This window comes from Cucurbita moschata, unplaced genomic scaffold (assembly GCF_002738365.1).
Source record: "Cucurbita moschata cultivar Rifu unplaced genomic scaffold, Cmos_1.0 Cmo_Scf00006, whole genome shotgun sequence".
Lineage (NCBI taxonomy): Eukaryota > Viridiplantae > Streptophyta > Magnoliopsida > Cucurbitales > Cucurbitaceae > Cucurbita > Cucurbita moschata.
Window position 1 is genome coordinate 756,021 of NW_019268522.1, and position 17,525 is coordinate 773,545.

A 17,525-nucleotide genomic window follows, 5' to 3' on the forward strand; every position below is an offset into this window, starting at 1 on the left:
CCTTCTTAAATCTTTCTAAATTCAACAAACATATCCAAAGAGACCAAATAAAACCATGTGATTCTCTCTCTCTCCACATGAAATTTTTATTTTTATTTATGTTTTTGAAGATTCAATGTGATTCGTGGAGATTCGTAGTTGATTTGATCGATCTTCATTTTATATATATCTTATAATTTGCTATTTTTAATAGATACGTGTATTACGTCTTAATTAGGTTGAAGTAGGTATTCGATTCAAATTGTTTGCTTGATTAAAAGAGTACGAACGGGAGAAGAATTTTGATACAAAGTGGATTTCTCACGGCCCTCGATATAAAAAAAATAAAAAAAATAATGAATATTAGTGGAATCACATGTAAATAATTGAATAAATTAAATTAATATTATTATAAGAAGTGGGGGCAAAGAAAAATACATTGAATTTTAACCTATGGTTTTATTAATATTGACCCCAAGAAATGGTCTAAATTGGAGTTATATATTTATTTATTTATTTGTATATTTCAGATTCAGATTCATTGCACATTTAATCTAATAAAAAATTGTCAAAAATTAAAAGAACCATATGGTTTGGAAGGCCACCCCATTATGACCTCTGTCCTCCCTCAAAATCCTTTTTTTTTATTTTTTAAATATATATATAAATAATATTAAATGAATAAAAAAATATCTATAAATTTAGTATTTAGACCCCTTAAATTAATACTCTTAAACTTAATAAATAAATAAATAAATAAACTAATTAGGTTTAAAAAAGGCTTATAAAATTTTAATTTTTATTAAAAAAAATTAAATAAAAAAAATATCAAAATTGTCTATCAACTTTATCTGCTGGCGGTGGAAATCTCATTTTTTACAAGGACGTGGAAATCTCTTTTTAGTAAACACCTAAAGAAGATAATATCTGCTGGCGGTGGCTTAGGTTGGTGTAATATTAATGGTTTTCATCCAAAACTAAAGCCTCCGAGGCTTTTTTTCAATTTTTTTTAAAAATTTAAGGATTTTGAGGTTTTTTTTTTTTAATTTTTTTTTAGATAAAGTGCTTTATTTATTTATTTTCAAACATAGTTATTAAAATTTATAATTCTATTATAATTAAAAATCTAAAAATTTAATTTTAAGAGTGATTAAAATAATTGTAATATATATATATTTATATATATATGAAAACTAAAGTTAAAAACAAAATATAATAATTATCAAATAGAAGTTTCTAAACGGATATTACTTGCCTTAATTAAAATTGTTTTTTTTAAAGTAAAAAAATTAAAACAAAACTTGATTCCATACTTTTTATTTTAATTGGAAAATGTATTTGATAGATTTTTTTTATTGGAATTATTTGATATATTTTTTTATAGTATTTTTTTAAAAAAGTTTTATGTCAGTCGCATATGTAATCATAGTTCAATAATAATTGATATATTACATTATTAATTAAGCGTCAATACCATTAATAACATTTTTTAAATTTATTTAAGGACATTTATATAATCTAATGTGAACTAACTCAAATTACTCCAGAGTTACATTTTTTTTAAAAAGTAGAAATTTGTTCTGGTTCGATGAACCTGAAAATATAGGATTCACAATGGAACCTAACCATACCCAAGAATATATGACGTTGCTAATATTTCAATTTCACGAGATCTTAATTATTTTTTAAAAACAATCTGACTACTCAACTAAACTCGAGAAAACAGAAAGTTGGGTTTTGAGACATGAATCATTTTCAGATAATTCGTGTCACAAATTTAAAAAACTCGAAATTTCGAGTTAGTTTGAAAAAATTTTCCCGACGTAACCCAACCCAATTGGGTTTTGAGACACGAATCATTTTCAGATCATTCGTGTCACAAATCCAAGAAACTCGAAATTTCGAGTTTGTTTGAAAATTTTTTCCCGACGTAACCCAACCCAATCTAACCTGTATCAACCCTCAACAAACAGGGTCGGTATAAAAAGAATTAAATGTTCAAATTTTCGATCGCGTGAGTGGTTGAATGAATTAAATATGACATATTATTACCTAGTATTTCCAATTTGCCAACTACATACATATTTTACAAGGAGTCAACAGCTCATCATTCAACTTTTTGGTTGGGATTCATGCACTATTTGAACCATAATATTATAAAAATTAAAAATTAAAAATTAAAAATTAAAAATTAAAAATGAAAAGGGAAGTTCCGGTAGCCAGTAATGGCGAGGTTGTTCGGGCAAGCGGGCAAGCGGGCAAGCGGGCAAGCGGGGGTCGGCTGCGAATTTGCGGTTTTTGGGAAAGATACAATGCACATTCACAAACCCACCTTGAATTCATGCCCACAATATCGACCTCTTTTCATCACCCACAGTCACTGAGAGTGACGTCTACCCCCTGTTTCTTGTTTTATGTAATAATCAATTCTATAATCGAAATATATATACTCTTTTCATTCCATTTCTTCTTCCCACATCTCAAAATTTCCCTCTCCTTCTTCCCTTTTTTCCCCTTTGCATATTGGGGTTTTCTGTAAATGCTCTTCTTCCTTCTCCCCTGCTTCTTCTCCGTGTTCTCTCTCGTTTTTGAGTTCGATTTCTGCTTCTCGGAGCTTTTTTCCTTGCGATTCTTCTCGATTCTTGCTCTGTTCTTGTCCCCATGCCTGCCCTCGTCAATTACGGTGGTGAGTTCTTCGATCTTTTTCATTTTCAATCGGTTTTCCTTGATGGGTTTCGAGTTTGTTCTGTTTATGAATCTGTTTCTGCGATTTTGTGATCTGGGTTAAGGATATTTAGTCCTTCATGATAGTTTACTATATATATCCATCAGCAAATGTCCTTCTATTACGGTTTACACAATAGATATCATATTTGCAGTTTTGTCTTGTATCCATTTATTGTTCTTTCCATATAAAGGATTAAGGGGTTGTTTTAGCAAATATTCTCAAGTTAGTGGTGAGTTCTTTGATCTTTTTGATTTTCAATCGGTTTGCGTTTATGGGTTTCGAGTTTTTTCTGTTTATGAATCTGTTTCTGCGATTTTGTGATCTGGGTTTGTTTGAGAATGGTTGATTTTGATGGAAATATAGAGATCTTTAGCTAGTTTGTGAGTGGATCTGGTTTAGAATTTGTTTGGTTGAGAGTGTTGCAAGGATGAACTTAGTTTTCTTATGAACTGTTGCATATTAGAGGCTTTTAGGAGAGTAAGAGTTTTAGTTTGGAACTTTTGGCTGATTTTTGTGGTTGTTATTGGGTTTTAGGTGATGATGAATGTTACCCTGGGGTTTCATTTTACCCCAGTCCCATGGATTTGGATGGCTTGCTGCCATCTAGCTCTCATGTCGATCTGTATTTTCGACCTAGTAAGAGAGCTCGGATCGGTGCTCCGGTTGTGTTTGGAGGAAGAGCAATTGAGCAGGTGTGTAAACCATCCATTGAAGCTCTTCCTGATGAGTGTCTCTTTGAGATCTTCAGGCATCTGCACAGTACTAAAGAGAGGAGCTCGTGTGCGGGCGTCTCGAAACGGTGGCTTATGCTTTTGAGTACTATTCGTAAGGTGGAAATTTGCAAGAGCAATCGTGCATCGATCAATCCGTTGGTTGAACGTTTGAATGTTGTGCAGAAGAAGCCTGAATCTGATGAGATTTCGGATCATGAGGATGAAAGTAATGGTTTTCTTACAAGATGTTTGGAAGGAAAGAAAGCTACTGATGTAAGACTTGCTGCTATTGCAGTAGGAACTAGTGGACGTGGGGGTTTGGGTAAGCTTTCGATTCGGGGAAGTAACTCTACTCGTGGAGTTACCAATCTCGGTATTTCGGCGATTGCTCATGGTTGCCCTTCTCTTCGGATGCTTTCTCTGTGGAATGTACCATCAGTTGGGGATGAAGGATTGTTTGAAATAGCTAAAGAATGTCATTTGCTCGAGAAACTTGACCTCTGCCACTGCCCTTCGATCTCGGACAAAGGTTTGATTGCAATTGCGGAGCGATGCACAAATTTGACCTCGCTAATCATTGAATCATGTCCAAACATTGGAAACGAGGGTTTGCAAGCAATTGGAAAATCGTGTTCTAAACTACAGACGATCTCTATCAGAGATTGCCCTCGTGTCGGGGATCAAGGTGTTTCAAGTCTATTCGCGTCATCTACTTGTGCCATAACGAAGGTAAAGATCCAAGCAATGAACATAACGGATTTCTCTCTTGCTGTGATTGGACACTATGGCCGAGCCATAACACACCTAAACCTTAGTGGTCTTCAGAACGTTAGCGAGAAGGGGTTTTGGGTAATGGGAAGCGCTAAGGGCTTGAAGAAATTAACGTCGTTGACAATCGCTTCGTGCCGAGGGATGACCGATGTGAGTCTTGAAGCAATGGGAAAAGGAATTGCAAACCTGAAGCAGATGTGCATTCAGAAGTGTTGTTTTGTATCAGACAACGGATTGATAGCGTTCGCTAGAACTGCAGGATCGCTCGAGACCTTGCAACTAGAGGAGTGCAACAGAATCACGTTATTGGGCATCGGCGGTGCCCTCTCGAACCATATTCGGAATTTGAAGTCTCTTACTTTGGTGAAGTGCATGGGGATCAAAGATATAGCTGAAGAAGTAACATTGCCCTCTCTTTGCACCTCCCTTAGATCCTTATCTATCCAAAACTGCCCTGGCTTTGGCAGTGCTAGTCTTTCAATGGTCGGGACGTTATGTCCTCAACTTCAGCACGTCGAATTGATTGGCCTTTACAGTATCACGGATGCCTCGATGCTTCCACTTCTCGAGACCTGTGAAGGGCTCGTGAAGGTGAACCTTAGTGGTTGCGTAAATTTGACAGACGAAACGATCTCAACCTTGGTTAGGCTACACGGAGGAACGATTGAAGTTCTGAATCTCGACCGTTGCAGAAAGATCACTGATGCAAGTTTGGTAGCTATTGCAGACGCGTGCTTATCATTAAACGAATTAGATGTTTCGAAGTGTGCAATCACCGACGCAGGGCTTGCAGTTCTTTCATCTTCAGAGCAAATAAACTTGCAAGTCCTTTCCCTATCGGGTTGTTCCGAAGTATCGAACAAGAGCTTGCCGTTCCTAGAAAGATTGGGAAAGTCACTCGTTGGCTTGAATCTCAAAAACTGCCACTCGATCAGTAGTGGCACGGTCGGGATGATCATCGAGGACTTATGGAGATGCGACATTCTCGTCTAACCATGAATGGTCAGCGAGATCGACAAGCTCTTAGGTACGTCAAGTTTATAGCAGCAGCACTCAGCAAACTCTTTCCTCCGTAAGCAGCGGGCTTCGGGGCAGACGGATTACTCGATGTGTGGCTTGGTTGTTTTAGGGACCTATGGGCAATTACCTTCATTTTTTGCAAGCTTTCTCTAGCTTGTTCAACTGTTTTGGGTCTCCATTGATGGAAGCCCTCCTCTTTTATGGCCATGGGTCCCTAACAAAATACCATCACCAAGTCACAGTGAGGATTTGCCTGTCTTTATTGGCCCACTGATCTAGCTACTGGTTTTGTCAAGCTGAGATTGTATGACACATTCCTTCTATAACGTGTTTCATATATGTCGTGTTCGGTTAAACTAGCCCGTCTCCACTCTAGTGTCGGTCTTTCATGTTCTCTTGTGTATGTTGTGTTGTTTCGAGTGTTCGGTTAAACGAGCCTCCTCACGTCCAGTCTTTCGTGTTCTCTTGCATATGTTGTGTTGTTTCATGTCGGTCATTGTAAGTGTAAGTGTCGATGTCTGTTGAACGTGAGCTTCGGTATGCCGTTACAACCTCTGGTTGTTTTTTTTTTTTTTCATTCCGAAGCCACTTCGATATAGTCGTGTTTGGTAACTATTGTGTTTGTTTACTACTAAATAAAGAGAAGAGATGTCCTTCTTTGTCTCGTAAATTCATTCTTTTGGTATAAAATGGATGAAATCTATAAACCCAAATAGGATCGTTTTGATCAGAAAAAGTTTCTACTCGAGCGTTTATTTTTTAGCTCAATCTTAGCATGGTTTGACTCGTTAAGTCGTATATCTTCAAGTAATAGGTACGATATTTGAATTCCTTCCACTCACGTGTTGCTAAACTCATAATAAAAACGAACCCGTTTGGTAATCTTCGTTTGGTAATCATTGAAAATATTACTTCTGATCAGAGGCTTAAATTTTCAACCGAGGCCTTTCTTAAGATAGTGCAGAAGGTCTTTTAGGGTCGGTTTGCATCCTTCGACTCAATATCGAAGGCTTAAATTTCTACTCTCGTCTTTTCTTATAAAAAGAAAATTATTCACAAATAAGGAGGGATTTTATACACAAATAAAAACCATGAAACCCCATTTGAAAGAACCTTCGCCGGAGGCCGAAATCCTCCACCAAGTCCCTACTCCGACGATCGCTGGGCTCGGAGTCCGAAAATGGATGGGGGAGGATTGTTCTGTGGTGTTGACGAAGATGGGGAGAGTTCAGATTGCGGTGGCGGAATGGTCGGCGTTTTGGTTGATGGTGGAGTGGGCCACGGTGGTTGTGGTGGTGACGGCGGTGGCTCGGATGGCGGCGATGATGGTTGCTCATTCGTTGTTGTTAAGCTATTATGCTCGGTTGTTGATGGAGGTAAATGCTTTGAAATTCCATCTTCTTTAATTTTGTTGAAATTCCTTGCCATTCCTTTGATTCTGTTTATTGCATTATGTTTGGTTTATGAAGAAATTGTGGTAAAAGAATGAAATGAGGGATGAGGATCCATTTTTGCGGGAGTGGGAGAGGGAATGGAAAAATTCTTTACCAGAGTATGGAAACCTCTCCTTAACGGACGCCTTTTAACACGTTGAGAGGAAGCTTGGAAGGAAAAGTCCAAAAAAGACAACATTTTAGTGGCGGGTTTGGACTCCTTGAAAATGGTATCAGGGTTAGACACCAAACGATGTGTCAGTGAGGACGCTGGCCCCTAAGGAGGTGAATTATGAGATCCCACATCGATTGGAGAGGAACTCTAGCCCTAAGAAGGTGAATTGTGAGATCCCATGTTGATTGAATTAGCCTCTAAGGTGGTGGATTGTGAGGCCTCATATTGGTTAAAAAGGTACTCTGGCTCCAAAGGGGGTAGATTGTGAGTTCCCACATCGATTGAAGAGGGATGTTGGCCTTCAAGAAGATAGATCGTGAAATCTCACATCAGTTGGAAAAGAACTATGGCTCCTAGGAGAATGATTTTTGAGATCTCACATCGGTTGGGGAGGGACTCTAGCTCCCAAGAGGTGGACTGTGAGATTCGACGTTCTTTGGAGAGAGGAACGAAAGAAACCTCTCTTTAAAAAAAAAAAAAAAAAAAAAGTCAACAATAACAATATCTGCGGATAATGATGAGCTTAAGCCGTTGGAAGAGCTCAAAAAATTTGAAGTATTGTTTCACCCGTGTAGGCTTGTGCTTAAAAGAAAGAAGGGCTTATAGTTAGTCCTACTTTCATTCTTCTCAGCAATTTGATGGGTTTTCTCAGCTGAACTGGTTCGTGGAGACTTGATAAAAGCTTAAGAGTATTGTGGAAGAGCGATCTCAGCAAATCCGAACGACGGGATTGTGCTATCGATGTATGCCGATATGATATGAAAGAATCGTAAGAATGCCTCCCGAGCCGAGAATTACCATATTCAAGCTGCCAAAGCTTCCCCTAATGATAGGTAAGAAACAACACGATACGAAGATATTGACCAAATGGGACGTGATTCGAATTTTTTATAAACTAAAGCTACATAAACGTGCATGAGCTCAAAGGGTCAGAAGTTTGAATCTCTAAACCAAGGGATAGAGAGCTATTTCTCTTAATTCTCTGGCGTGTTTCTGTTTGACTGAGCCAATTGTTTCTGTTTGTGGGGTTAATTTTGCAGTTTTGTTTGCCTCTTATGCACGGTTTCTTTAGGATGTTGAAGAAGACGAAGACAACGAAGAAGTTGATTGCTTTTGCGAGCAGTTGGTGTTAGACTTCAGCCTTAGCTATCTGTGTATGTCTGTTGAACACCGTGATTGATATGTGGGTAGGTGCACCTCTTCTTACCGAGTGGAAAGTTTCTCCTCCAAAATGAACCTCTTTGATCGGAGAACACTTAAGTTATTTACCTTAACCAATAGAGCTTGGCTTAGGCTTTCACGAGAGCACCGCCCGTATATGCGAGAGGAAAATGAAGAATGAAGCTATAGCCGCCCACTTTTTTTTTTCAGACTCCAAGAATGTTGTAACATGTTGGGCTCAACTCCAAACATGTTGGGCTCAAACTTTACACCTCTATTGTTAGTTTGAGTCGAGGTTGGTGGATAAGACAATAATCATTATTCTAAAAATTGATACTCATTGCAAAGGAATCATATGAACATGAACCAAAATATGACACTCGAGTAAACGAGAGATACATAAATGAACTGAGATTACATCTAAATGAAAGCGATCTTGAGGATAAAATGATTAAGAACTATATCAACAAGGTAATCTTCCTTTTCGGTAGCTCAATCACAAGAACTCTAAAATTACGTTCTTCCTTTATTCAAAATAGAATGATCGGTTTGAACAATAAACTTCTTTTTTATAACGATATAATATTGTTCGATTGAGTTGGTATTGGTAAGATTTTATTTTTAAACCCTTCGAAAAAGTCTCGACTTTTATACATATGAACTATTATGTCGTCTTTACTATGGAACGACGAAGTTCAAATTCCAAACCGAGCTAGTTAGATCAAGAAAAGAAACCTGAGTCATATTAATAATGGATGGAACAGGAATGTGATGGGATGTTTGATTGATTCTAAGAAACATAAGAAACAAAGTGTGTTTGGGATAATATATAACACTGACTTTTAGCAGACTTTCTCCACACAAAAAACACATTGCCTTTCACACATACACACATACCTAATTATTCTCTTGTTGGGACACCCCAAATGGCTACCCGCCAATCCTCTCTCCCCCGACATGAAATAATGGATCACGATAATGTAGGTCTCGTTCGATAATAATAATGTAGATCTCGTTCGATAACAATTTGTATTTTTATTTCTGGTTTCAAAAACTAAGTTTCTCTTTAAGGGTGTTCTTGAGTTAAGTTGAGACGTTTTTTTAGATCAAACCTAATTCTTCGGGTTTTAAATTTGTTAACCTAAATAACTTTTAATACTTTTATTAAAGTTTTATTTTATTTGAACTAAACCCAAATAAGTTCATAATTCAACACAAAACGGTTTGGTTGGGTTGATTGCTTTTTTTGGATTATCCAGTTTTTTGAACATCCCTATCTTTGACTAATGTTTTCAAAATCTACTGCAACCTAGTTTAAAAGGACTAACTACATTAGTTTTTTTTTTTTTTATTCCCGAAACTCGAAATGAGCAAGTGACCCAATGTTCTCTTTCTCTTCTATAGGATGAGGGCCGACATTGAATTTTCTCGCTCTTATCTATCTTTCTCTCCTATAGGACGAGGGTCTGACATTGAATTCTCTCGCTCTTATCTATCTCCACGTGGCGAATTGGGAAACCAATAGACATGGATAGGGACATACAAAAGGATATATGAAGATCATTGACCAAATTGGCACTATGGAATAGAGAATGGAAGGGCTAAGAAGAACTTGTCCTTTTGTGTTCACATTGGTTGCATTATTGTCTATCATTGTGCTTCAAACCCACTTTTTCTTCACATCTCTTCTCCACAAACACCAACCATCTCATGACAGATATTTTAGTTTTGGAAGATATTTTTTACATGACCGACCTCGTTTAATTTACCCGATAAGATTAAGTTTCGTGGGTTTAACAGTAATTTGAACGTAGTTGCGTAAAAAATAAGAAATTGAAGTAACATCTCATGCCTGGGATTCAAATCAAGAGGTTGGAATTTGGATTTGAGATCTAATGACCCAACATTCTTTTGCGATATTATCACGTTACCTATTTGTATTAAACTATTTCTAAAAGTGAAGATCACGCCGCTTGAGAGGAAGTAAATCATCCCGCTGGCGCTCTTACGATCATCAACGTCACCGACCATGTCACTATCATTGTAGCCGACTAGCTCAAGCTTCTTCTTTTCTCTCCTTGCGCAGTATCTCACACCCTAGCCTCTGGTTTTGACCATATAACACAGGATGCACTTGACAGCCACAAGATGCTCCTCCCTAGGTAATTCCATAAACCTACTCACGTATCCAATGGAATAAGCAAGGTCGACTAGTCTCATAGACCAATATAGGATTCCTTCAAACCAAATGTCACAATCTCACTCTTGTGATAATAGGATAGCTATTGTGTGGTATTTGTTCTAATTCGGTGAACAAGTCAAACGTATGATTGAGCCTCGATCACGTTTGAGAGAAAGTGTCTTAGAGAACGTGAGCGAAGAAAAACATTGAAGACGATTTTTAAGAAAGCAATGTTAAAGACTAAAAGCAAACAAGCAACCACCACAGTTTTGATAGCATATAGTCAAGTAGAAAGAATTGATGACCAGTTAGATCCTCCATAGTACATTTTAAGGTATTTTAGCTTGCACGTGCAGACCTAATTTTGGTAAACAGTCATACACCCTCGTATTAACATGACACGAATAATAAGACCTAACTATATACGAAAGCAAGTTAAAACGGGAATTGGTGAGAGAAAAATTAAATAATATATGCATAGAGAGAGAGAAGAGATGGAAATGAATGCCAAACAAGTATGAATTTGACGTTTCAGATTCTAAGTGTCAGAACATGTTTTATGATAAATCAGTCTGAACAATTTACCATAGATCTCAACGCTCCCCTTTCCTCTTTCTATCTCTATATTATTTTTTTTTTTTTAATACTATTCTTTTAAGCTTTTAGTTAAACGAAAGATCCCACGGTAGTCGTAGACTGAACAAAATATTCTCTATAAGGGTATGAAAATCTCTACTGTGAGGTTGACGGTGATATGTAACGGGCTAAAACGGACACATAAAAGTCAGATTCAAATTTCTGTCCGCATGTGAAATATAGAATAAAGCTCTAATATCATAGTCTAGATACGTGAGTCGTTATCTAACCCATTAACCCTAAAACTTAAGAACTTTGGCAATATTCTGAATGATGTTTACCCTAAAAATAGAACCGTAGGTTTGGCCCATTACAATATCTCTTTTGTGTTTTTTATGCTCTTTTTATTAATCACTCTACCTAAAGTTGAAAATTTTAAGACGAAACGCAACGTCTAATTTATTCTTAAGTTTATATTTCGGAAAAAACAAAGCACCAAATATGATAAATCAATTGAATGATCAAATAACGAGAGATGATCTCACATGAAGAACAACTTCTTGTTCAGGGTTATCAGATGAGAGATTTTTATAGATCAGCCCGACTAATAGTTACTTTGATATGCTACACATCAAATATAGAACATAGAGTCGGGATAATAACTTTTTTGGAGGGTCAATAATTGTGAGATCCCATGTCGGTTGGAGAAGGGAATGAAACATTTCTTCCAAGGGTGTGGAAATTTCTCTTTAACAGATGCGTTTTAAAACCGTGAGACTGATGGTGATACGTAACGGATCAAAACAGACAATATATGGTAGCAGTGGGCTTGGATGGTTACAAATAGTATTAGAGTCAGACATTGGGTGGTGTGCCAGTGAGGACGTTAGCCCACTAAGATCCCATAAGAATGTGGAAACCTTTCCTTATACCTCTTCCTAACATATGTATTTTGAAACCGTGAGGTTGACAACAATACGAACAGGTCAAAATGGACAATATATCTACTAGTGGTCTACTTTTTTTACCAGTTCTTCTCTTCATTTGTCTGGTTATTTTTCTCGAGTAAACACAAGTCATTTCAAAGGTTTATCTCCTCTCTTTGGTGAACGTATTGACATGGAGCCTCTCTCCAGCATTCAAATGATCAGTAACATGAGCTCGATATCCAACAAATCGTATAGCTGCTTGTCTTAGTTCAGCTAGTACAAATAGAGCTGTATGACACATATCTATAGCAAACGGTCTTGTCTTCGATATAAAATCAATTTCGTGGTATCAATTTGGATATGAGCATCATAGAATATGATTAAAAATGTATATATGTGTGCCTATTTGCTTCCCTCATTGCATGAAAAGCATATAAAGGCAAAAGAAGAACTGATGGGAGCAGTGATATGGGTATATATAAAGTTTTCCTTTTAGCCCTTTATAATTATTAACCTTTACAAATAAGCCCATCTGTCTTTTGGCATAAAAACAAAAGCTATTGTACCAACATTAGGGTTTCATTGGTTCAAAAGGAGAGAACTTTGATAACTAGTTATATGCTAGTTCATCTACAAAGTTATTGCTACCAAATTTAAGTTTTGATATCAACAGAAAAAAAAAAAAAGGATGGTAGTCAATGATATTAGTGTAGGAATGATATCGATACGCGCTAAACGTCTTTCGTTTTTTACATGTTCGATTTTTTTTATCTTTGGACTTACATGTTTAAGAAAAGAACTTTCTATTTGGATATTATTAGCTTGGACCTGAAATTTTAACTATTTTTCTACCGATTTATATTCAAGCTTATTTTATTTTGCCCTTCAATTTAGCAGGGACGCGCTAGACATAGGATGGTGTGTCGGTAAGGAACAGAGCCAGACATCGGATGTGTCAGCAAGGACCGGATGGTGTATCAACAAGGATCGGATGGTATGTCAGCAAGGACCAAAGCCAGACACCGGATGATGTGTCAACAAGGACTAGAGCTAGACACCGGATGGTGTATCAGCAAGGACCGGATGGTGTGGTAGCAAGGACCAGAGTCAGACACCGGATGTGTCAGCAAGGACTAAAGCCAGACATCGGATGGTGTGTCAACAAGAACGTTGGGCTCCAAGAGGGGTGGATTGTGAGATCCCACATCGGTTGGAGAGGAGAATGAAGCATTAGTTACAAGGGTGTGGAAACCTCTCCCTAATAGACACGTTTTAAAACCGTGAGCCTAATGACGATGCGTAACAGGTCAAAACGGACAATATGTCTGCTAGCAGTGGACTTGGGCTGTTACAGCACAATTTCATTTTTTTCAATAGACTTCTTAACTTTCTTTTTGTTCTTTCGCTAAAAGATTTTTAACGTCGGTTATGAACATATACATTCTGATTAATCCGTTATTCACTTCTCTAAAGAACAGAAACTCAAATCTTTCATCTCTCATTGAGCAATAAATACAATATATTAAAAGACGGTATTCCACTGATTAACTTACATTCCCGAGTAAAACAGGGATACATACATAATAAAATCAAACACATTACATGGTAAAGGAAATTAGGGCAAATTTGAGTCATAAATGGAAGAACACATTCCCCTAACAATCAATAAAGGAGTTTTGAAGTGAAGATAGAAAGGAAAGGGAAAAGGAAACATATGGTGCATGGCTGTTAATTCTGTCCAAAGAATACCATTTTCAAGCAATGAAGAAGGTCTTGAATGGGTGGAGAGGACATCATGAGATGATATCATTTTCATCATCATTTCTTCAATCAATAGTGCAGCCCTGGCACTGACATATAATGCTTCTCAGATCCCTATCAATCAAGTCATCAAAACCAACTCAAAAGCTCACTCATAACACAAAATAATCCCTCAAACTTCCATACAAAAATAACCCTTCAAAAAAAAAAAAAAATCGAAACTAGACCGTTTTTCATTACTCGACCAAGAAAATTTCGATGTAGCTAATCGGGTCTCATCTTGTAATAGTTCAAACACACCGCTAACAGATATTGTCTTCTTTGGGCTTTCCCTTTCGGGTCTCCCCTCAAATGTTTAAAATTCATTTGTCAGGAGAAGATTTCCACGCCCTTATAAAAGTGTTTTGTTCTCTTTCCAACCAATCTGAGACATCACACGTCTAATAGCTACAAATATCTTGAATCTTAAGAAACAAAAAGAAAAGTAGTCTTCAAAACTCTATTTTTGGGAAGTAAAGAACGTTGATACTCACTAACCAAAAAAAAAAAAAAAAAAAAAAACCCAAACAAAACCTGTCAAACCAGTTTAAGTATCAAATAAACCCACTCATAATAAAAAATAATCTTCCAAACTTCCCAAACTTTCAAATTTCCCTCCACTATTTAAAACCTTCAAAGACTAGCCCGTTTTTCATTACTCGACCAAGAAAATTCCGACGTAGCTAGTCGGGTCCCATCTAATAGCTACAAGTTCCTCGACTCTTAAGAAACAAAAACCCTATTTTTCATTACTCAACCAAAAAAATTCCGACGTAGCTAGTCAAGCCTCATCTAATAGCTACAAATTCTTCCAAACCCTATTTTTTACTAACAAAAAAATAAAAATAAAAATAACAAAACCGAACAAATACTTTTAGATATCAAATCAACTCACATCCTTCTGAGTCTTGAGATTGTTGGCTTCCAGCATGAGGCATTGAATGTGTGGGTAATGTGCCCACTGCCATTTTCAGAAACAAGCAAGTCAATACCCAAAAGATTGCCATATTTTCCAATATTAAAAAAATTGAATGCTGTACTTACATTTTTAGCAGCAGTACTGAATGCTTCCCTGTGGGTAATATCTGGATTATTTGCTTTGATCCTCTGGATTTCCTCTCTGAATTTTAGGTAATTTTGTCAGATTTCAAAAGTAAAAGTAAAATTAAAATGACCCATCAAAAAAGAATTTCATAAAAATCAACAAAATTTCATTTTTTTTTTTTTTTGCATACTTTATGAACTTATTATATGCAGAAGGTACTCTCTGCTTCTTCTCGGGAGCTGAAAATTGAAAATAACAACTCTTAGGCCATATTTTATATGAGGAAAAACAACAAATCTTAGGCCTTTTTTTTTTTAAAACTTACGTCTGTTGATCACTCTTTGATCATCATTTGTATTGTTTTGAATTGGTGCTCTCGTCTTCATTTTGTTGTTGCATTTTGATGATGAGCCCAATTCTACCCTGTAATCAGCTGCATTTCCATTGTGGCTGTGGCTTGATGCCTATAGAGAGAGAGAGAGAGATTAAGCTAATCATGTTAGAGAGATATGAAGTTAAGTGTTTACCTTGGATGATCAAAGTCTATCGTCCCGCTAATTTAGGGAATGTTCAAGGGTTTATAATTCAAGAATACTGTCTCCATTGATGTGAGGCCTTTTGAGAAGCCCAAAGCAAAGTCATGAAAGCTTATGCTCAAAGTGAACAATATCATACTATTGTGGAGAGTCGTGTTCGTCTGACCTAACCGTTTAAACCCATTTCATAAAATGAGTTTGGGCTTTGCTTCTTTTTTTAGAAAGGAAACAAATAAGCTAATTTAGAGAGATCAAAGTTAATAATAGGTTCTAGAGAGAGATATGTAAGAGCATTAGGAGGGGAGGAGAATGAAACACTCTTTAGAGGAGCTTGAAAATCTCTTCCTAGCAGACACGTTTTAAAAACCTTAAAGGTAAGTCCGAAAGGAAAAGCTAAAAGAGGACAATAATTGGTAGTGGTGAGCTTGGATCGAAATACTATCGTAAGAGTGTGAAAACCTCTCTCTAGTTTTTAAAACCTTGAAGACAAGTCTGAGAGGAAAAATTAAGAAAAGACAATATCTGGTCGCGGTGGGCTTAGACCGAAACACTCTATAAAAGCGGGAAACCCTCTCTCGAGTAAGCCCGAAAGGAAAAGCTCAAGGAGGACAATATCTAATGGCGGTGGGATTGGACCAAACGCCTCTTATAACAGTGTGAAAATCTCTCTCTAGACACGTTATAAAAATCTTGAAAGAAAACACGAAAGAAAAAATGTATAGAAGAGCAGCGGTGGAGTTGGAAGATTACAGGTATGGAGCTAATGATTCAAACCCATTTCACCAAATCTATTTTGGGTTGATGGGTGTTGAAAGAGAGAGATTATAAGCCATGATCTCAAACAAATGGTTCAAAAATTGAGTTTCAAGAAAGAAAATCCAAAAGAAAAGATGAGAAACCATCGGTTCATCGATCTGTTGTTTCAACAGCAGAAGACAAAAGCTTTGGAAAAGACATGAAAGATTCAACCTAGAAACCCTAACACCAACAACAAATCAATCAAATCAAATCAACCCAATTGCCTCGAATTTTGAAAACTTTCTTTCTTGATCTTAGCAACCCTAAAATAGGTTATGGGATATGGCGGCCACCGCCGCCGCCGCCGTATAGGGTTTTCAAAACTGACCCATGTTCAAAATTCAAAAGAATCTTTGAAATAAATTAATTAATTACCTGAGAATTTTTCCATGAGAGAGATTGGAAAGCGGCGGCCATGTTCACCGACCAGAGGTTGCTGCAGTGACCACATCGGACTGTCACTATGTCTAAGAGATTGCTGCATGGAACACTCACCTGTTTCATCATACATAATTTTTAATTTCATTTTCTGGAGAACAAAGGAAATTAAAAGAACCCCAAATGTTACTTTTTGTTAAAAAAAGTTCAAGATTTTAGCCCTAGCTGAGCTAGTTTGAAGGAGAATAAAAAAAATGAAGATCTCCCTAGTCATGGTGGGTTTCTAGTTCTTTCCGAAATACTCGAAATCTTTACGAATTTGAACCTAACTCAACTGTTTTCTGGTAAATTTGCTCTAGAATTTTATGCTCCAAACTCTTTTGACCTATTTAAACATACCTGAACTTTTGAATGAGAAAAAAAAAAGATCAAGATTTCGATAATCAAAGTGGGTTTCTAGTTCTTTTCGAAATACTTGAAACCCTTTTGACCAATTTGAACGTAAGTTTTCTTGTAAATTTACTCCAGAACCTTGATGCTCCAAACTCTTTCGACCAATTTGAATCTAGCTGAACTTTTGAATGAGAAAAAAAAACGATGAAGATCTCCTTAATCAAAGTGGGTTTTTAGTTCTTTTGCTCAAATGACCAATTTGAACCTAACTCAATTTTTTTCTTGTAAATTTACTCAAGAACTTAGCTCGAAACTCTTCTGACTAATTTGAACATGGTTCAACTTAGTAAGATATTAGCAAAGTTCGAATCGATCTCGGGAATGGGTGCAAAATTAGAGGAAAAAGAAACACAATACTCTTAGAGAAGCAAGGAATGGTCTTTTAGGGATCAAAAGAACTCTCCCTCTCTCTCTAGAATGGCCATGCTTGAGCAGCAAAATTAGAAGGAAAAAAACAAACCCACAAAGCAAAATTACACAACAAATCCAATAAAAAAGCATAGGAATGGTCTTTTGGGTTCTCTCTCTTCAAAGCAAGTGATGTATATCTGAAAACTTCAAGAGATAGGGAAAAAACCAGATCTTTATAGCAAAAACGAATGAATTAGACACCAATTTGGAGTGGATGAAACTATATACCGCAAGAACAATATTGCAAAAATTGCAGGGAATATAGCAGAGTTGCTCCTGTGCACTGTTGATGCAGCTTGACATGATTGAGCTTAGAAGAAAAAGAACAAAAAAATGAAGGTTTTAGAAGTGAATGGAGATTAAATGAGAAAACCCTCCAAATGAAATGAGAAATAGAGCAAGAAGATAGATGCTTTATGTTCTTCTGGTTTCAATGT

At 36.6% G+C, this 17,525-nt stretch overlaps 2 protein-coding genes across 2 annotated transcripts; one reads left to right on the plus strand and one right to left on the minus strand.

Annotated features, from left to right (window-relative positions):
• Positions 1 to 2,435: 2,435 nt before the first annotated feature.
• Positions 2,436 to 5,881, plus strand: LOC111444366 (EIN3-binding F-box protein 1-like). The gene is made up of 2 exons (XM_023082452.1): positions 2,436 to 2,665; positions 3,242 to 5,881. Exons 1-2 carry the CDS (start codon positions 2,641 to 2,643, stop codon positions 5,182 to 5,184), a joined length of 1,968 nt encoding a protein of 655 aa, XP_022938220.1. The 5' UTR covers positions 2,436 to 2,640; the 3' UTR covers positions 5,185 to 5,881.
• A 7,321-nt stretch (positions 5,882 to 13,202) lies between these two features.
• Positions 13,203 to 17,525, minus strand: LOC111444212 (axial regulator YABBY 5-like). Its single transcript, XM_023082223.1, has 7 exons — positions 17,317 to 17,525; positions 16,222 to 16,341; positions 14,838 to 14,976; positions 14,703 to 14,751; positions 14,512 to 14,587; positions 14,363 to 14,428; positions 13,203 to 13,542 (listed from the first exon to the last, which is right to left on the minus strand). The coding sequence occupies exons 1-7, from the start codon at positions 17,389 to 17,391 to the stop codon at positions 13,498 to 13,500; spliced, it is 570 nt and encodes a 189-aa protein (XP_022937991.1). The 5' UTR covers positions 17,392 to 17,525; the 3' UTR covers positions 13,203 to 13,497.